The sequence below is a fragment of the Melanerpes formicivorus genome, unplaced genomic scaffold (genome assembly GCF_026170545.1).
Source record: "Melanerpes formicivorus ecotype bairdi unplaced genomic scaffold, bMelFor1.0.p_v2 SCAF_5, whole genome shotgun sequence".
Classification (NCBI taxonomy): Eukaryota; Metazoa; Chordata; class Aves; order Piciformes; family Picidae; genus Melanerpes; species Melanerpes formicivorus.
In genome coordinates, this window is record NW_027142357.1 from 17,576,127 (window position 1) to 17,596,568 (window position 20,442).

Here is a 20,442-nt window from a genome sequence, read left to right on the forward strand (position 1 = left end):
CTTATATTTTAAAACAATATATAACTTAAGCTTCTTTATTTGTAAATATCCAGGTACAAAAAGAACCAGAGAAAACTCCAGTACTCACAGTAACAGTTGCCACAGACAAAACCAAAGAACAAGAAACAATATCAAGAGCTAGACAAGAAATATCTACCAAACAAGTGCAGATTGATCGTGAGAAGGTAAATACATGTTACAAATATTTAACTCATTGTTATATTCTAATTATAAACCCTTATTGTTCATCAAATGTGTTATGAATCTTTGCCCTGTATCTTCATGGAGAGAAGATTACAAAATAAAATCCAAAGCAAAGCATCCCAGAAGCAGGCACAGCATTTCATATCCAAAGTAGATTGTTGAAGATAAATTGTAAATGTTATCTCTCATGACGTGATGCTTATGTAGGGAGTTTGATTTAATGACATTCATATTTAAGTCAGTCATACTCATTTTTGTGAAACAGTTTCTACAATGATCTATCACAATTAAATAACGAGTGGGAAAATTTTTCTTTAATTCACACACAGATTAAATCAAAATGACTTTGAATGCACTCCATTCACCTAGCATGTAAAATAGGCTATAACTTGGTTTGTACAAATGAAACTATTCCATTTCTCAGGTGACTTTTTTTTTTTCTTATTGATAGACATTCTGAAGCTTTATCCTGCTTCCCCCAGAAATTTGACTATAGGTGCAACTGATTACTATTATTTCTCTTTACCATAAAAACTAGATAAGAAAGGAAGATATGAAACCTTCTGTACCTAAGGTAGTAATTTCCACTGATAAACCTAAGGCACCGGTCATAATAACGAAAAGTAAAGAAGGAATTTCTACCAAACAAGAACAAGTGCGCGTAACTCATCGAAAGGTGAATAGCACTACCATAACCATATTTGATTTTTTTAATCCTCTTTTCTTTACATGCCTTATGTGTCCCTCAAAAATTACTAATGATACTTTTTCAGCTTATTTTTTCTAAGATTTATTCTGCTTACAAACATTTACGGCCAGTGTTAATTAAACTATATTCTTCCACCTCCTAACTTTTTATTAATAGGGTGCCCATAATTGTCTTCTGGCTGACCTTTGGAATGGACTGGCTGACTCCTGAAATGCATATTAACCTTTTTTTCTTCTTCTTCTACCCCCTTTAAAAAAAACCAAAACTCATTGCTATTGTTTAAATAGGCATCAAGGTTAACAATACTTATCAGTGTACATATAACGCAGAGCTGTGTGCAGTGAACAAGGTTCTAACCCCTTAATTCTCCATTGAAGTTCCTGTTCTGGAATACTTTCCCATTATTCAAATGTTTTTCTAGATCATATTTAATGGAATCTTTTATGGAATGTAAGAAATATATAAAATAAAAGGGAAACTAAGAAAACTCTTGTAGTTCTGAAAATAATGGCCACTGACAAAACCAAAGCATCAGTCACTGTGTCCAGAGCTAGAGAAGAAATTACAGCCAGGCAAGAGCAGATTCATCTAGATTTATGATGGTTGAATATAGCTTTTACAGATATGAAAAGCAGTTACAATTTATATTATCTGCTAACCTCATCTTTTAAAAGCTACTTTGGGACAATAAGGATGCCCTCAAAATAAATTCCTGATAATAATGATTGTAATGATGAAGTAACATAGTCAATGTGATTAAGTTTCTAGTTGTGCAAAAATTTATGTTTTACTCTGTTAGGAGATGCCACTTCTAAGACTGTAGTCAGATTTATTTGTGAAGTCTTACTCCCTAACAACAACTTGCAAGCAATGCTTTCAAGTAATGCTTACTTCTTGAAATTTCTGAGTCTGCAATCTTTTTTTCTACAAGATGATTCTTTGCAATTTATGATTGTCAGATAAAACAACCTCTATTAAGGTTTGAATTGTATTGCTCTTAATGCAAACTCTGACATCTATCCAAATCCACCCAGTTTATTACTTTTGACAATCAGATAGAAAAGTTTTTCTAATACAGCCAGGAGCTTTCTTATGTGGAAGAATAGCTTAGTTACCCACAGCTTTAGTCTATGTATCTGTTTTGCTAGAAACACTACTGCACATTCATAAAATACTTTCATGAAACATGTTGTAGAAAGTATAACATACAAAACTCACTCAGGAGTCAGACTGCTCAGAAATTACTGTTAATTGCTAACTCAGTTTTTCCTTCTTTTGTAAAATGATGTAAAATAGGTTAGCACCGGTAAAAATGTATGGCTACATTCTTTAGTAAATACGTTCACATCAGATGCTAGACACATTCTCTCTAGATTTTTAATATCCTCTACCAGTTATATGAAGTCCAATGAGCATACTGACTTAAAAATTATGTGCCATACTCTGAGAAAAATAGCCATAAATGTGACTAAAGTATTAAAAGGGAGCCTGTATGCAAATATTGGTAAGTATAAAGCACATTAACATATATATGCTCTGAATATGCATAGACAGAGTTTGGAAGTAATGTCCACATTTGAACTGATTTACTGCAGGGTGAATACATTTGACACTTACATTATTACTTTTGTGCATCTGTACTCTCTTCATATCAAAAGCCTTTACTGAGCATTGTATTTATAAATATTTGTCATTTATGCAAGTCTTTAATGTTATGATATTTGTATGAATTACCCTATGTTATGTGTAGACTGAAGCTGGAAAAAGAGCTGAAGCTGTAGCTACAGTTGTTGCAGCAGTTGATCAGGCACGTGTTCGATCACCCTGGGAAACACAAGAAGCAGATGAAGCCTATGTAAAGCAGAAAACTTTGGAATATGGTTATAAAGAACACACTGTAACAGACCATGTTGCTGAGGCCCCAGCAGAACGTCATATTGTCACCAAAGAAGTTAAAACTGTCTATGTTCCTCCTGAGAAACATATCTCAGCTGCTGAAAAGAAGGAAGTTAGTTTATCAACAGAGGTTAGACTCAGTTTACATTGCTTTGTTTTTAAAAAACTATGCCCTAGTGATATGTTTCAGCATCAAATTTTCAACATTTTTATTGCTTTGTGTAGATAAAAAGATCAGCAGAAACTGAGAAAACAATTCATGTTGAATACCCACGACCCCGCACAGCAAGTCCTCACTTCACAGTCTCCAAAATTGCTGTTCCTAAAACAGAGCATACATATGAGGTAAGCAACAGAATCTCTCAGGCAGAACAGCATGCTCATTTATAAGAACCAGTAGGTCACCCATTTCGCTTGACTTTTCCTCCCACCCCAGTATGTTGCATTACCAAAATGAACAATTTTATGCTGTCTTCAGTTGTCTTTACTGATTTCTTTAACCATAGAGCAGAGATACCCCTCTTCAATCTTGTGTGCATCTCTTCATTAGAACATTTGGAAACTGTGCTTCTTTCTTCCTTACAGATTATTACATATTAAGTTTTTGAAACAGAAAAAATCCAGACTGCATATGATACCATCTGCTTTCTAAGTGTTATTTTCCCATTATTCTGTTCAACTTCATCATGTAATATTGAAAGTTGCCATTTAATTTATTTTTCATTCAAGCATACTATCTCTCTTCACTCGAACTTTAAAAATGAACTTTTTTTTCTTCAAACATAATTAAACTCTATAAGAGTTACCTAAAATAGCTTTTCTTTAAAGATTAACATGTTTTCCAAAGTCATTATAACACTTTGAACTATTTTAGTTATTTTTATCACTTCCAGTTATGTAATTAGTACTGTTTACTGCAGTATCAACTCATTAAATTAAAAGCTAATTTTTTTCAAGTGAATAAAATTAGAGAACATTTCTCATGTTGCACTTAAGAGCTTCTCATCCACAAATTCCAAAGTAAAATAAAAAGAAAATATTTGAGTGTTGGACACATACAAATAATTGAAGGATATTATATCTTCATACTCTATTGCTGCAATCTATAACTAGAATCCATTGTTGTTTATATAGTTTTGGCAGTGTCAAATAAGTAACTAAGGACTCAAATAGTGCCTATGCAGTCTACTCAATAAATGTTCTCTTTCCCTTGAAAATGAGCGAACAGCAAAGATGTAACTCTTTCTCTTTTATTCCCTAGGTTTCTATAGCGGGATCTGCTATGGCTACTTTGGAAAAAGAACTATCAACTACTTCTGCCGCACAAAAAATCACCAAGCCTGTGAAACCACCTCAGCTAAAGCCACATGAAGTAAGGATAAAAACAGAGCCAGCTGCCCCACCACAGTTTCCCTTTGGAGAGGCTGCTGAGGCCTATAAAAGTCGCTATGATGTTGAAACTAAAGAGACAGGTGTAAGCTTTAAAGGTGAAGCAGTGCAGAAAGAACACTTGGTGTTGCGGAAAGAAGGTGAAGCAAAGGTATGTTATTAAAAACGTTTCTGTCACTTTGGCTGACTTACATCTTAAAAATGTAGCATAGCCTCACCTTTTTGGTCTTCCTCATTGCGGATTTCCGCTTTTACACCATTCTGCTGACTTCTATGTCTTCGTTGTTTTACACAAATCCTTCTAAGGACCTAACATATGCCTATGATAAGCAAAGATTTCTCTTTACCTAATTTCTTGTCTAAATTCTTGGCTGATTTGTTTTTAAGGACAGCAGAGTCCTTGGCTTTGTTAGATGCTTATTAACTTTGCTTTAAATAATCTAGGTGACAGAAACTGCCAGAGTGCCTGTGCCTGCAGAAATCCCTTCTACTCCACCCACCTTAGTCTCAGTAAGTAGATTATGCGAGTTGCACTCTGTTTTCACCCATTTTATATCCTTTTATCTTTGGAAACCTGACCATGAAAAGTTGAGTTTGTTTAATCTTTTTAATTCTGGGTTAGACTTACTCACCCATACAATTTATCTCTGATAAAAATGACTCTGAATGTCTGTTATGCGGGTCATTCTTCAAAATTGTGTCATGGAATAGATTGGCCTTTGGAACAGTGAAAGAGTATCTCACTGTGATCTGCATAAACAAAATTTTCATTTTCTTGTTAATAACAGTAATGCTCAAAGTAATGTTTTTTTTTCCGGATACCCTGATGAAGAGAACACTGCTTTTAACTAGACATTAGGTTTTTTATTAAAATGCATTTTAATTATTTAAAAGTCTGTTTAGTACTGAAAATATACACTGACTGGGATACTAAATTTTTTTTTTAATCATGCAGGGCCTCAAAAATAAGACTGTGACAGAAGGTGAGTCAGTCACACTGGAGTGCCATATCTCTGGTCATCCTCAGCCTACTGTGACATGGTACAGAGAAGACTACAAGATTGAGAACTCAATGGACTTCCAGATCACTTTCAAAGAAGGGCTTGCTCGCCTTGTGATTCGTGAAGCCTTTGCAGAAGACAGTGGAAGATTTACTTGCACTGCTACCAATAAGGCTGGGAGTGTCAGCACATCCTGCCATTTACATGTGAAAGGTAAATATATTTATAGAATCGTAAAATCATAGAACTATTTTGGTTGCAAAAGACCTTCAAGATCATCAAGTCCAACTGTTAACCTAGAACTGCCAGGTCATCACTAATCCATGTTTCTCAGAACCACATCTACATAACTTTGAAGTAGATGGTGAGGTAACTACTTCCCTAGGCGGCCTGTTCCAATGCTTGACAGCCCTTTTGGTGATGATTTTTTTCCTAATATTCAGTCTAAACCTGTCCTGGTGCAACTTGAGGCCATTTCTTCTTGTCAGTGTAGGAAGATTATAATTTTGTTAACTTCATATTACTTGTAGTGCAATGAATATTTTGCCAGCTCCCAAGTAGAATATATGCCTTCAGTTGTATTCCAGGTCTGCTAGTAATGGCTGTAAGAACATGAGGAAAATGCTAGTTATAGTCCAATGGAGACTCTTAACTTGGTTTCTTAGTGGAAGTACCTGGCCCTCTGAGGTAGCTAGCTGCTTAACCTTTCTTTCTCTTTTTGTCAACTGAACTCACTGCTTTAATATTATTAAAGTATTTTAAAACCCCACTGTATCATATTTGCCTTGCAGTTTCAGAAGAAATTGAGACTCGAGAAACCATTTCTGAGAAGGTTGTAGCAGAAGAGAAACGGTAAAGTTACTTTCATAAACCAACTGCTTCTCCTGTGATCATTATTTTCTTGCATTCTGTTTATGAGAGCTTCAGACATCAGCTCACTAACCTGCACTGGAATCTTATTTCAGCTATGTGGAGACAAAGGATGTTGTAATGGAAGATGTCTCTGCTGCAACAGAAGAAGTATTGGGAGAACCCATACCTCCTTTCTTCATAAGAAAACCCGTAGTACATAAATTAATCGAAGGTGGGAGCATTATTTTTGAATGCCAAGTAGGGGGCAACCCAAAGCCACATGTCTATTGGAAAAAAGGTGGAGTTCCTCTAACGACTGGCTACAGGTACTTTGAATACAATGTACAAAACCTATGTAAACAATTTTAAAGAATACTTAATTGATGTAATTTTGCTTCCCTTACTGATGCTGAGTCAAACAATATCACTGATTTCTGTAAATTATTTTCTTTTTAATGGAAAAGTCATAGGATCATGTCTCAATGTGAGACTTTACAAGGCAGTTAAGTTTTCTTATACAGATATTCAAAAGACCGTGAAATGAGAAATGTTACATACCCTTAAAGGCAAATCAGGAAGAAGCTTTAAATTTGTTTTATTCCATCTATGCAAATGTTGTCTATAGAAAGCGATGCTTTCTAGAAGAGGGGAAAAAAAACCTTTGTAGGATTCTTGGAATATTTAATGCTATAGTAATCCATATGGAGATGTGCTCCTTGCATATATTACTTTACAGTGTCTGATAAGTAGATCTCTGATAGTTCAGTGCACTGCTTCATCTCATTTGTTTTAGAGCTAATAGTAAGAAAGCAGACCTGTACTCTAGTTTCACCATGGTTACTTCTCCTTCACTGTTCTGCAGATTCCCTGAGTAAGAATTGCCTGCAAAATTATATAATTTTTTCCTCTTCTACAAGTTAGAAGTGATTCTGATTAACTGAAAAGATTTTTCATCAGAATTATAGAGAGCTTGTACTTTTATTTCTTGTATAGATACAAAGTGAGTTACAAAAGAGAAACTGGGGAATGCAAACTTGAAATTTCCATGACTTTTGCCGATGATGCCGGAGAATACACTATTGTTGTTCGTAACACACATGGAGAAGCTTCTGCAACGGTCTCCTTATTAGAAGAAGGTATTTCATAGACTGAAGAAATGGGTTAAATATTTCTTTAAAAGAACTTTAAAATGGAAAAAGATTTTAAACTGTGCTGCAAATTCTTTGAAGCTTTGGTTAATTCAAGAAACATAAATAGAGATCTGGTGGCTCTTTTTCTGAAAAACACTGTTTGACATCAAGTTCTTGAAATACTTACATTCTTTGTTAGAATTTTAACTATATGAATCTTATTCCGTTGATGTCCATAACAGCCTACAAAACAAAAAATATTTAGAGGCTGATGTAGGAAAGGAAATTAATCAACCAGTAGCTTGCTCTATTTCAGGGATAAAGCTTTTTTTTTCTTTTTTCTTTTTTGTTTTTTTCAGTTGTCTTTGTAAAAATGTATAAAAGTTTACAGGAAACAGAGCCCTGGTGAAGAAAATGTAATATAGTCTCTAGGTGTTTCCACTAAGAACTGCAACATCTGAAGTAACACAGTAAATCTTTTATCTGTTTGTAATGCTCATATGAGGGCGCTGGTTTTTGCATTTTGTTGCTGTTTGAATTTTATTGGCTAAGCAGACAAAAACTCTGCTTGAATCACACACACACAAATCATAAACACAAAACCCCCATGAAAACAAAAAAAAAAATCCCCCCCCCCCAAACAATAAATGCAGTTTGTATTTATTTTCTCTGTTCAATCCATTGATCCCCACAAAAACTTATCAAAATTAACATGTTCTTAATTCCTAGCTGATTATGAAGCCTACATAAAATCACAACAAGAAATGATGTACCAAACTCAGATGACTGCATATGTACAGGAACCTAAAGTGGCTGAGGTAGCCCCAGCTATTTCATATGGTGACTTTGAAAAAGAATATGAAAAAGAACAAGCCCTAATTAGGAAGAAAATGGCAAAAGACACAGTGATGGTCAGAACTTTTGTAGAAGATGAAGTATGTATACCACTCCATAATAAGTTTGTGTACTGACATTTCACCAGTACACAGTACTGATCAATTCTTTACAAGATCACTATCTGACACACAGGACTAATGCTCTTGCTTTTATATATAGGAATTGCATATTTCATCTTTTGAAGAAAGACTTATCAAGGAAATTGAGCTCAGAATTATTAAGACTACTTTAGATGAACTGCTTGAAGAGGACGGAGAGACGATGATGGTTGATATTTCTGAATCTGAAGCAATAGAACCAGGATTTGATTTAAGATTAAAGAATTATAGAATCTTTGAAGGGACAGGAGTTACTTTCCATTGCAAGACAACTGGATACCCATTGCCAAAGGTACTCCAAACCTATATGACATTATCTAAAAAAAATCTTGTGCTCTGATTCAAAAATCCTTTAACATCTCATTGTCAAATATTCTAAATTCTGTATAGAAACCAGAAAATCTCAAAGGAAATCCAGTCTTTTGATATCAACCTGAATTTTCTATTTGTCCTTTAACAGAACAGTGTTAGGTTGGTTAGCCAGTTCAGAGGTAGGTGAGCTTTAACAGTAAAATTGCACTTGCTTCTGAGTATCTCTAGTTAGCCCATACAAGCAGGGAACACAGTGACACATTCTAGATCACTTTGCTCTTCATCAAAACAGGATTTCTGTCTCTTTCTAGCTCTAAAACTCACGTTTCAACCTAATGTAAAAACATATTCATGTCTTATTTATTTCAAGTAAAAATGTTAATGAGCTAGCATGGTACATCAGCTATAAAATAGAAAGCTGTAATATGTTGTATGCATGAGCCACTACTGGATTTTTGTCATTAGGAGAGCACACACAGCATTCCACTGTTTCTTTCCATGTAGATTGTGTGGTACAAAGACGGCAGGCGCATATGGCATGGAGAGCGCTACCACATTGAAGTTCTGCAAGATGGCAGTGCCAGCCTGCGCCTGCCTGTTGTTTTACCCGAAGATGAAGGAATTTATACTGTCTTTGCCAGTAATTTGAAAGGAAATGCCATTTGTTCATCAAAACTTTACGTTGAGCCTGTTGCACCCACTGCAACTCCCGGTTACATGCCAGGACCAGAAGTTATGAAAAGATACAGGTTGGTACACAGTAATATATAACTTTCATGAGACCTCAGTCTGCTGCAATAGTTCAAAAACTCATTACATAGAAGCTAAACAGCTTAAGTTATTGGAGTTTGCACAGCTCCAGATAAGTTCTAAATTATGTTTTCATGGCTTATATTGATTAATGTGCCAACTCTGTCTGATTTGCTTCTTAATGAGCAGTGCAGCTTTGAGAATACTGTCACTCACATGCATCTCCAGACAGGTTATAGATTTACAACCTCAGTAAATATATTTATTTCTTAAATTACTCATGTGGGTTTTAAAAAATATTATGTTCTTGGGGTTTTAGCACTGTGCGAAACTCACTGGAGGTGTTTAGGAGGAGACTTGATGGGGTCCTTGGTGCCATGGTTTAGTTGATTAGATGGTGTTGGATGATGGGTTGGACGCAGTGATCTTGAAGGTCTCTTCCAACCTGGTTTATTCCATTTTATTCTTGTTTCCCACCATTGCAAAAGGAAAATTCCAGCATTGCCATATACTGTGTTCTGTCATCACACACACAAACACACACACACACACACATACATATATATATATTCATATGCACAAATGTGTTACAAGCTTAGGTTCATATCTGTACAGCACCCAAAAGCCAAAAATTTCCCTGGCTGTGGTGTATACTAATAATATTCAACTATACAAATTGCTGTCTAAAACCTAAAGGAAATTTACTACAAATAAAAATTAATTTTAGCACAATTTCATGCATACATGAATTGGTTAAGCTCTTTAAAATAAAATGCCAAAGGCAAAAGTTGAATTGTTGAATTGTCAACCCACTGCTATATGACATCGCATATACATCTGTCCTATCTTTTCCTTCCAGATCTATTTCTCCACGCTCTCCAAGCCGGTCTCCTGCTCGCAGTTCTCCTTCTCGTTCTCCAGCCCGCAGATTAGATGAAACTGATGAAGGACAGCTGGAGAGACTATATAAGCCAGTTTTTGTACTGAAACCTACATCATTTAAATGTTCCCAGGGACAGACAGCAAGATTTGACTTAAAAGTTGTTGGCAGACCTATGCCAGAGACATACTGGTTCCATAACGGTACATCAGCCTCATTTTCATTAATGAATAATCTTAAAAAAAAAAATAAAAAAAAGTCTAATATGCATTTTACATCTTGGTCTTGCTGAGACCTGAGACACCATTTTGAATGCAACTCTTTTCTTTTTTCCCTGTGTGGATCTGCAGGTCAACAAGTGATTAATGACTACACCCATAAAATAGTGATTAAAGAAGATGGCACACAGTCACTGATCATTGTTCCTGCTATGCCTGATGATTCTGGAGAATGGGCTGTAATTGCTCAGAATAGGGCAGGCAAAGCCTCAGTCTCAATGACACTGACTGTGGAAGGTATCTACTGTGCATGCTATGTTTAACAGGCTGAAGGAGTGTTTCTTAATAAATCGTTTCTTAATAATGGTTATGCCATTTCTTCTCATGATGACTTGGCCTTGCTCTTTCAGCTAAGGAAGACCTAGTTAGACCACACTTTGTGGAAAGACTGAGGAATGTTAGTGTAAAGGAGGGCTCTAAACTGGAGATGGCAGTGAAAGCTACTGGCAACCCTAATCCTGACATTGTATGGCTGAAGAACAGTGACATCATTGTACCTCATAAATACCCCAAAATAAAGTAAGCATTTTAATTTTGTTTAAATACGAAAGGAGTTTATAATCACCATTCTGCAAAATGCCTCCTACCATGTGTTGAATACAGTTGTTTCTGTAGAAGGCATTCAGTAAGGTCTTAATTCAATGGCTAATGATGCTACTAATAGTGTTTGCAGTTCAGCAAGTCTAATAGATAACAGATCTTGTAGGATTTCCTTATTTTTTTTTCCAGACTGTGTGTTTGTGCACTCAATGATTCTATCACAGCGATTTAAGGAACCTTACTTTACCTCTACTTTTGAAATTCTCTGCAGGCAAAACTGCCATTGAATGTAAAACTGTTTTTTTAAAATCCTTATCTGACTGTTAGGAGCTACACTCATAAACATGAATAAACATAAAGAGCATGCCTAATTCCTCCAGAGGTTTGTCTTTGCAGACTTTTGCTGTTTTCCAAAACTAGGTCAAAATCAATGATAAGTGCAAAAAAGTTTTAAAAAAATTGTTTTCATATTTCAGGATTGAGGGAACCAAAGGAGCAGCTGCCCTTAAAATAGAATCTACTGCCAGGCAAGATGCTGCATGGTATACTGCTACTGCTATCAATAAAGCTGGGCGGGACACTACTAGATGTAAAGTAAATGTTGAAGTTGAACACGTAGAACCTGAACCAGAAAGGAAATTAATCATTCCAAAAGGAACTTATAAAGCCAAGGAGATTGCAGCACCAGAGTTAGAGCCTCTCCATTTGCGTTATGGTCAAGAGCAATGGGAGGAAGGCGATCTCTATGACAAAGAAAAGCAACAGAAACCATTTTTTAAGAAGAAGCTCACATCTTTAAGGCTCAAACAATTTGGACCAGCACACTTTGAGTGCAGGCTTACACCAATTGGTGACCCAACCATGGTGGTGGAATGGTTGCATGATGGCAAACCCTTGGAAGCAGCCAACAGACTCCGCATGATCAATGAGTTTGGGTACTGTAGCCTAGACTATGGAGTAGCTTATTCTAGAGACAGCGGAGTTATCACTTGCAGGGCAACTAACAAATATGGCACAGACCACACATCTGCTACTCTGATTGTGAAGGATGAGAAAAGCCTTGTGGAAGAATCCCAGTTGCCAGAAGGCAGAAGGGGACTGCAGCGTATTGAAGAGTTAGAAAGAATGGCCCATGAGGGTGCCCTTCCTGCAGTTGCAGTGGACCAAAAAGAAAAACAAAAACCAGAACTTGTTTTGGTTCCTGAACCTGCAAGAGTCCTGGAAGGTGAAACAGCACGATTCCGCTGCCGTGTAACTGGTTATCCTTTGCCCAAGGTCAACTGGTACCTCAATGGACAGCTTATCCGTAAGAGCAAAAGGTTCAGACTCCGTTATGATGGAATCCACTACCTGGATATTGTGGACTGCAAATCATATGACACAGGAGAGGTGAAAGTCACTGCAGAGAATCCAGAAGGCTTTATTGAGCATAAAGTGAGACTTGAGATCCAGCAGAGGGAGGACTTCAGATCTGTTCTTCGTCGTGCTCCTGAACCCAAACATGAGCCTGTAGCAACAGAGGCTGGAAAACTTCTCTTTGAGGTACAGAAGGTAGATAAACCTGCAGAGGCAACAACCAAAGAAGTGGTGAAACTGAAAAGGGCTGAAAGAATCACTCATGAGAAGCTTTCGGAGGAATCTGAAGAGCTGCGTAGTAAATTTAAGCGTAGGACAGAAGAGGGCTATTATGAAGCCATCACTGCTGTGGAACTGAAGTCTCGTAAAAAAGATGAATCTTATGAAGAAATGTTAAAAAAGACAAAAGAAGAACTTCTTCACTGGACCAAAGAGATCCCAGAGGAAGAGAAGAAAGATCTTCCTCCTGAAGGCAAAATCACCATTCCAACGTTCAAACCAGAGAAGGTTGAGCTTAGTCCAAGCATGGAGGCTCCCAAGATATTTGAACGAATTCAAAGCCAGACAGTAGCCCAGGGGACAGATGCACACTTTCGTGTAAGAGTGGTGGGAAAACCAGATCCTGAGTGCCAGTGGTTCAAAAATGGTGTACAGATTGAAAGGACTGATCGTATGTATTGGTACTGGCCTGAAGATAATGTCTGTGAACTAGTCATCAGAGATGTGACTTCTGATGATTCTGCCAGCATCATGGTGAAAGCAGTCAATATAGCTGGTGAAATTTCTAGCCATGCTTTCCTGTTAGTACAAGGTAATTTAAATTCTCTTTTATCTAGTGATTGTCATAGTGTGCTAAATTTATGTGGTCAGTGCACTGTTGATTCATTGCATATTGTTTTGCACAGCCAAACAGTTAATCAGCTTCACCCAGAAGTTACAAGATCTGGTTGCTAAAGAGAAAGACTCCATGGCAACGTTTGAATGTGAGACATCAGAACCCTTTGTCAAAGTGAAATGGTTTAAGGATGGAATTGAGATTCATTCTGGAGACAAATACAGGATGCACTCAGACAGAAAGGCTCATTTTCTTTCTGTGCTAACAATTGCAAAGACTGATGATGATGACTACAGCTGTGCACTGGTAGAAGATGAATCCGTAAAAACTACTGCTAAACTTACTGTTGAAGGTAAGAAGCACATATCTCAGTGCAGTACTCTTAAAGTGAAATCTGCTTTAGGAATAAATAAAACAATTGCACAAAGACAAGCCACACTTAAATACACTAAGAAATGTACAAGTGGATTTTGTAATTTTGGAATCTAGTATGAAATTTCAGAGATGTATTTATTGGAAATGGATACACCACACATACATTAATTTCCTTAGGCTCCTTTTGTAAGAAATATTTTCACCAGAGATATCCAGTCAAGCTTTTTCATGAATGTAATTATTTTTCCCTATAGGTGCTGTTGTTGAGTTTATTAAAGAACTTGAGGATGTTGAAGTACCAGAATCCTTCTCAGGTGAACTTGAATGTGAGGTTTCCCCAGAAGATGCGGAAGGGAAATGGTATCATGGTGATGTTGAACTCACTTCTAATCATAAATACGTGATTGCGTCCCGCCGTGGTCGCCAAATCCTCACTATTAAAGATGTCAATAAAGATGATCAAGGAGAGTATAGATTTGTTGTTGATGGAAAAACAACTCGCTGCAAACTGAAGATGAAGCGTAAGTATTTCTAATACTTATATTGTCTCTATATTATAGATTTTCTGTATTCAAGCATATAGCTATATCACATGCTTCTTTAATACTCAATATTCTCTGTATCTGTCATGACAATTCATTAATTACATTCCACAGCTCGTCCCATGGCTATTCTTCAAGGCCTTACTGATCAAAGAGTCTGTGAGGGAGATATAGTACAGCTTGAAGTTAAAGTCTCCCTCGAAAATGTAGAAGGTATCTGGATGAAAGATGGTCATGAAATTCAATCAAGTGATCGTATTCACATTGTGTTGGATAAACAGTCACACATGTTGCTGATAGAAGATGCAACAAAGGAAGACAGTGGAGCTTACACTTTCAGTGTTCCTGATCTTGAACTGTCAACCACTGGACAGATCACAGTATACAGTAAGTCATTGTCATGATTTTGAAGATGTGTTTGACTTTGTGGTCCTTTAGGATTTCTCCTTAAAAGCCTATCTTTCTCATTATGAATGTTTTTGTGACTTGATAGGTGTGGATATACTGGTGCCTCTGAAAGATCTCCATGTAATTGAAGGAACAAAAGCTATCCTTGAATGCAAAGTTTCAGCACCTGATGTGTCTTCCTCCAAATGGTACCTAAATGAACATCAGATAAAGCCTGATGAACGTATACAAGCTGTATGCAAAGGCAATAAACAGAGGCTTGTGCTTACCAGAACCCATGCATCAGACCAAGGACATTATAAGCTAATGGTTGGCAAAGTTGAAACAAGTTGCAATGTCACAGTTGAGGGTACGTTTTCTTTAAGATACATAGTTCTTTGTGAAATTATTACTGAAACAAAAATATGGAAACAAGTAAAACATTTGTAATGTATTCTTTTCATAGAACTTCAGATTATTAGAGGTCTTCATGACATCACCTGCACTGAAACACAGAATGTGTCCTTTGAGGTCGAGCTCTCCCATTCAGGGATTGATGTAATTTGGCATTTCAAAGGCCAAGTGATAAAGGCTGGTCCCAAATATAAAATTGAAGCACATGGCAAAATATATAAATTGACAGTGGTGAAGATGATGAAAGATGATGAAGGAGAGTATGTATTTTATGCTGGAGAGAAGAAAACATCTGGAAAGCTTATAGTAGCAGGTTAGTAGGATTAGTATTAAAGATTTTTCACTGTGATTTAAAAATAGTGCTCAATGTACTGCATTTGCAGTAATTTTACCATTTCTGTAGTTTTTAAAATGTAACTTTTTTTTTTCTTCTTCCCTATACTCTCCTTGCTATAATTTGAATTAAACAAAGCTTTTAAGCAAGTTCTAATGTATTTTGCTAAATCAGATCCATAGTATGGAATGATGTAATATGCTTTGATGTAATTAATGTGAAAAAGAAGGTTTTTATCTTGGATGTTCAATATAACACTGCTGACAATAATTATAATAAATAGGAACATCTAGCATAGAAGTAAGAAACATCTTTTACTGCTGTTCAGGTCATATTCCAGTCTTGATTCTTCACAGAGCTTAGAGTGCCTGCAGTCATGCTTCAAATAATGGCAAAGAGTTTCAGATTCTACTTTTCATGTGTCTGCATTTACCGACGGGGGGAAAGTTGAGCATCAACCTTACAAAGATATGTGCTTTTTTTCCCAACAGGTGGCGCCATTTCAAAGCCGCTCACTGACCTGACTGTGGCTGAGTCCCAGGCAGCTGTTTTTGAATGTGAGGTGGCAAACCCTGAATCAGATGGCCAGTGGCTGATAAATGGTAGACCGTTACCTCTGACAGATCATTATCGTGCTGAATCTGATGGTGTAAAACGAAGGCTGAATATCCCTGTTACAAAACTGGATGATACGGGTGACTATAGCTATGAAATAGCAAGCTCAAAGACATCTGCCAAACTGAAGGTCGAAGGTCAGTAAGTTTTATAACTAATTGATGTCTCTAAGACTCAGTCCAGCATTACTCCCTGTATCTTGGATCAAGCCCTAAGATACAAGCATATCTAACTTCATTTTTTGAAAGTTTGTTATATCATGATGCACTTTCTGAGGTACTAAATTTACTGTATTTTGGAATCTCCATACTTGGAATTTAGCATGGTACTTCAATAAAAACACATTTTTTTGAAGGTACTGGTGAGCAGGTAGAAATTCTCTCTTGCTAGTTGTGTAGTAAACTTATCAAATAAAACTCTCTGTTTCTCATGGATGCTACAAGTTAGTGGGATTTTTTTATGTGCTCCAAGCATACTGCTGTGGTAGAAACTCAGTACGTATGTACTAAATCAGTACATACATACTAGAGTCTAAAATTAAGCACCTCTAGATTATAAATTTTAAGCACCGTGATTCATATTTATTAAGATTATTATCTTTACTATAGTTTTTAATTTTGGTCTGGTTTGTCAATTTATTTTTTTTTCCCCCTAGCTGTTAAGATAAAGAAGACACTAAAAAACTTGACTGTGACAGAAACACAGGAGGCAGTTTTCAGTGTAGAACTGAGCCACCCTGATGTGAAAGGAGGCCTGTGGATTAAAAATGGCGTTCAACTTGAATCAAGTGACAAATATGAAATTTCAGTGAAAGGAACTGTTCACATACTGAAAATCAAAAACTGTGTTGTCACTGATGAGTCTGTTTATAGCTTTAAGCTTGGAAAGATAGGAGCAAATGCCAGACTTCATGTGGAAAGTAAGTCAATCTTGTTTGAATACTTGCTTTAATGTGTGGTTTGAAATTCAAATCAAACACACTGCTGAATCTTGCTAACTTTTTTCCCCAAGCTGTCAAGATCATCAAAAAGCCAAAGGATGTGACTGCTTTGGAAAATGCTGTTGTCTCCTTTGAACTGAGTGTATCCCATGATACTGTACCAGTACGATGGTTCCACAAAAATGTTGAGCTTAAACAGAGTGATAAATGCAAGATAATCTCTCAAAGGAAAGTTCACAAGCTTATGCTGCATGGCATATCTCCTGATGATGCTGGGGAATACACAGCTCTTGTTGGGCAAATTGAGTGTAAAGCGAAACTGTTTGTTGAATGTAAGTATTGCAAGTTTGCAAGAAAGTAATTATATGTATTGTTACACCTTCTCATATTTTGGGCACCTTTACCTGGCACTTCATAGCCTGTTACTCTGTGTTTTTTCCCCAATCTTCTGTGAATACTAACTTAAAAAATATATTTTCTTTTGTGTCCCCTCTCCCCCCCCCCCCCCCCCTTTTCTCCACCTAGCCATACAAATCACAAAGACCATGAAAAGTATTGAGATCCCTGAGACCAAAACAGCCTCTTTTCAATGTGAAGTGTCTCATTTCAATGTTCCTGCTGTCTGGTTGAAAAATGGTGTAGAGATCGAAATGAGTGAAAAGTTCAAAATAGTGGTCCAGGGGAAACTCCATCAACTCAATATCATGAATACAAGCAGTGAAGATTCTGCAGAATACACATTTGTCTGTGGAAATGACAGAGTCAGTGCAACTCTGACTGTAAAACGTATGTAATAACATAATTAACTATAATATTTAGCAGTAATGATTCATGTTATTACAGGCACTGTCATTCAGCACTGTTGTAGGTGTATATAATTCCGAACAGCTTCAGTTACATTTCAAAAACAGATCTAGAACCTGCAAACTTAATATTTAGATCCCAGATTCTTCTGTTTAAGCCAGCATGCATAAACACCAAGTCACCATAAGCATAAGAGATAGAATTTGTGTTCCTATGTAATCCAGAAGTTTTGTGAAATTTACTTAGTAATATTGATCCTAGACACAGAGCCTTTCTTTTAATACTATGAAAAATCAGATTCTGCCTTAAAGTATTTTAAACATCTCTAATCCAGTTAACGTGTTTAAATGTAGTTTAAATCCAGTAAACGTGTTTAAATCCAGTTAACATGTGTTAAAGAACAAAAAAAAACAACCAATAACAGCAACAAAATAAAACTCATTTGTTAATTTCTTTTCTTTTAGCCATCCTAATTACCTCCATGCTAAAAGACATCAATGCTGAAGAGAAAGATACTATAACATTTGAAGTTACTGTTAACTATGAAGGTATCTCGTACAAATGGCTAAAGAACGGTGTAGAAATAAAATCAACTGATAAATGCCAGATACGAACAAAGAAGCTCACACACTCCCTCTCCATAAGGAATGTACATTTTGGTGATGCTGCAGAATACACTTTCGTTGCTGGGAAAGCAGCTTCATCTGCCACTTTATTCGTGGAAGGTATTTGCCCTCTTGATTTGTATATTTGGTGACTCCTGAGAGCTTAAATAGCATTGCGGCACTCATTTTTTTTGGTTTTTTTTTCCTGCCTTAGCTCGTCACATTGATTTTAGGAAACACATTAAAGATATCAAGGTTGTGGAGAAGAAGAGGGCTATTTTTGAATGTGAAATTTCAGAACCTGATGTTCAGGTCCAGTGGATGAAGGATGGACAAGAACTTCAGATTGGTGACAGGTAAATGTCATCGATGTCTACACCATATTGACTTTTGCTACATATTTCCCCCCAGGAAATAACTTGCTTCTTTTCTTTCCTGATGCACATAGGATGAAAATTCAGAGAGAGAAATATGTCCATCGTCTCATTATTCCTTCCACAAGAATGTCTGATGCTGGTCAGTACACTGTAGTAGCAGGTGGAAACACATCCAGTGCCAATTTGATTGTTGAAGGTCGTGATATTCGTATCAGAAGCACACATAAAGATATTCAGGTATGGCCTATAGAGAAGAATAAGTATGTCATAACTTTGTCGGTCAAATAGTAATGCAAAGGAAGAGCAATAATATCTAACCATCAACAGTCCCAGCACAAAAGTCTATAATCATAAACCAGAGTCATCTTCTAGGAAACAAGAATGCGGTGCCATGTATAAAAACAAACCCTGTTTCTAATATTTGTTTTACTTGTTTGAAGGTCATTGAGAGACAAAGAGCTGAAATTGAATTTGAGGTCAATGAAGATGATATTGAACCACTGTGGTACAAGGATGGCATTGAGATCAACTTCCAATATGAGGAACGATACAGTTATGTGGTGGAAAGAAGAGTTCATCGAATGACCATCTTTGAAACCACTTACTCTGATGCAGGAGAATATACATTTGTTGCAGGACGGAATAGGAGTTCCATTGTTCTCTATGTGAATGGTATGTCCACCACAAAAAAATGTTTTGATGGCATTTTTCTGATCTGTATAGCTTTTGTGGAATTCTAACTCTGACAGTGAAAAACATAAAAATCCAAAAAGAATCTTACATCTGGAACACTACCAAAATCCTCATGTACATGGATGTTTCTTGCTTAGCTGAATTAGCTGACTGGCTGATGAAAATCTTATAGCAGGTTTTTTCCCCACTGGATTTATTTAGACCAGGAAATTCTCAAGTCTAAATAAAACCAATTTGTTCATGTGGACATATAGGCTTTCTCAGAGGGATAAACCTAATACCTAATAATTGTTGGACACATTTTGCCACAAAACACTTACACTAACACAGATAATTTTTTTAAGGCACTTGCTGCTAGATCATTCCCTCTGTATCAATGAAAAGGGTAGATTATTATGGGCCTGCAAGATTTGGAATAATAAGATTTATAAAAATGAAATAAAAGTCCTTGCTAATATTCTTAAAGCTTTGATAAATACCAATAATAGGATTTCTTTCTTTCCTTCTCTATCTCCCCCCCAACACTGCTCTCAATTTGCAGCTCCAGAACCACCTCGGATACTTCGGGAGCTAGAGCCAACTACTGTGGAGTCTGGCAAACCTGCTCGCTTCTGTGCTATGATCTCAGGCAAACCCCAACCCAAAATTTCCTGGTATAAAGATGACCAACAGCTTTCTCCAGGTTTCAAGTGCAAATTTCTTCATGATGCAGAAGAATATACTCTACTCCTGATTGAAGCTTTCCCTGAAGATGCAGCAGTGTACACCTGTGAAGCAAAAAATGACTATGGACTTGCTACAACTTCAGCTTCACTTTCAGTGGAAAGTAAGAATCTTATGTTTGTAACAATGTCTGTGAAATGAGATTGTCAACATGTGTATGACCTTCATCTTAATAAATTTCTTCTTTTTCTTATCCCTTAGTCCCAGAAGTTGTTTCTCCTGAGCTAGAAGTGCCAGTGTATCCACCCGCTGTCATAATACCACTACGTGATGCTGTTACATCTGAGGGACAGTCTGCTTGTTTTCAATGCAGAGTGACTGGCACAGGTGGGTTTAATGCAACAGCCCTCAAAATTTTTCATCTTGAACTTGGGAAAAAAGCAACCGTATATATGCTGAGATCAGTTCTTCCCCAGAAGTGCATTTATTTGATATACACGTGCAGCTAAGTGCTACTCACTGACGACTATCAGTAAAGCAAGTCAAATGTCAAAGACAGCATCAAT

General features: G+C 36.6%; 1 protein-coding gene across 28 annotated transcripts in view; it reads left to right on the forward strand.

Annotated features, from left to right (window-relative positions):
• The window catches only part of TTN (titin), a 250,969-nt gene that overhangs the window by 13,584 nt on the left and 216,943 nt on the right, over window positions 1-20,442 (forward strand). For 24 of the 28 annotated variants that reach the window (XM_068138463.1, XM_068138479.1, XM_068138485.1 and 21 more), the window contains 32 exons: window positions 54-185; window positions 743-880; window positions 2,664-2,939; window positions 3,035-3,154; window positions 4,071-4,349; window positions 4,643-4,708; window positions 5,154-5,412; window positions 5,991-6,051; window positions 6,165-6,377; window positions 7,045-7,187; window positions 7,911-8,116; window positions 8,238-8,468; window positions 8,993-9,237; window positions 10,098-10,321; window positions 10,469-10,633; window positions 10,747-10,915; window positions 11,413-13,103; window positions 13,198-13,479; window positions 13,757-14,023; window positions 14,159-14,431; window positions 14,538-14,801; window positions 14,898-15,158; window positions 15,671-15,931; window positions 16,450-16,713; window positions 16,806-17,066; window positions 17,260-17,520; window positions 18,003-18,263; window positions 18,358-18,499; window positions 18,592-18,757; window positions 18,961-19,192; window positions 19,755-20,039; window positions 20,138-20,263. In XM_068138463.1, coding sequence (XP_067994564.1) covers window positions 54-185; window positions 743-880; window positions 2,664-2,939; window positions 3,035-3,154; window positions 4,071-4,349; window positions 4,643-4,708; window positions 5,154-5,412; window positions 5,991-6,051; window positions 6,165-6,377; window positions 7,045-7,187; window positions 7,911-8,116; window positions 8,238-8,468; window positions 8,993-9,237; window positions 10,098-10,321; window positions 10,469-10,633; window positions 10,747-10,915; window positions 11,413-13,103; window positions 13,198-13,479; window positions 13,757-14,023; window positions 14,159-14,431; window positions 14,538-14,801; window positions 14,898-15,158; window positions 15,671-15,931; window positions 16,450-16,713; window positions 16,806-17,066; window positions 17,260-17,520; window positions 18,003-18,263; window positions 18,358-18,499; window positions 18,592-18,757; window positions 18,961-19,192; window positions 19,755-20,039; window positions 20,138-20,263 — 8,224 coding nt within the window. The remainder of the gene's footprint in view (window positions 1-53; window positions 186-742; window positions 881-2,663; window positions 2,940-3,034; window positions 3,155-4,070; window positions 4,350-4,642; window positions 4,709-5,153; window positions 5,413-5,990; window positions 6,052-6,164; window positions 6,378-7,044; window positions 7,188-7,910; window positions 8,117-8,237; window positions 8,469-8,992; window positions 9,238-10,097; window positions 10,322-10,468; window positions 10,634-10,746; window positions 10,916-11,412; window positions 13,104-13,197; window positions 13,480-13,756; window positions 14,024-14,158; window positions 14,432-14,537; window positions 14,802-14,897; window positions 15,159-15,670; window positions 15,932-16,449; window positions 16,714-16,805; window positions 17,067-17,259; window positions 17,521-18,002; window positions 18,264-18,357; window positions 18,500-18,591; window positions 18,758-18,960; window positions 19,193-19,754; window positions 20,040-20,137; window positions 20,264-20,442) is intronic. The other 4 variants (XM_068138476.1, XM_068138481.1, XM_068138492.1 and 1 more) reach the window with 2 other exon arrangements.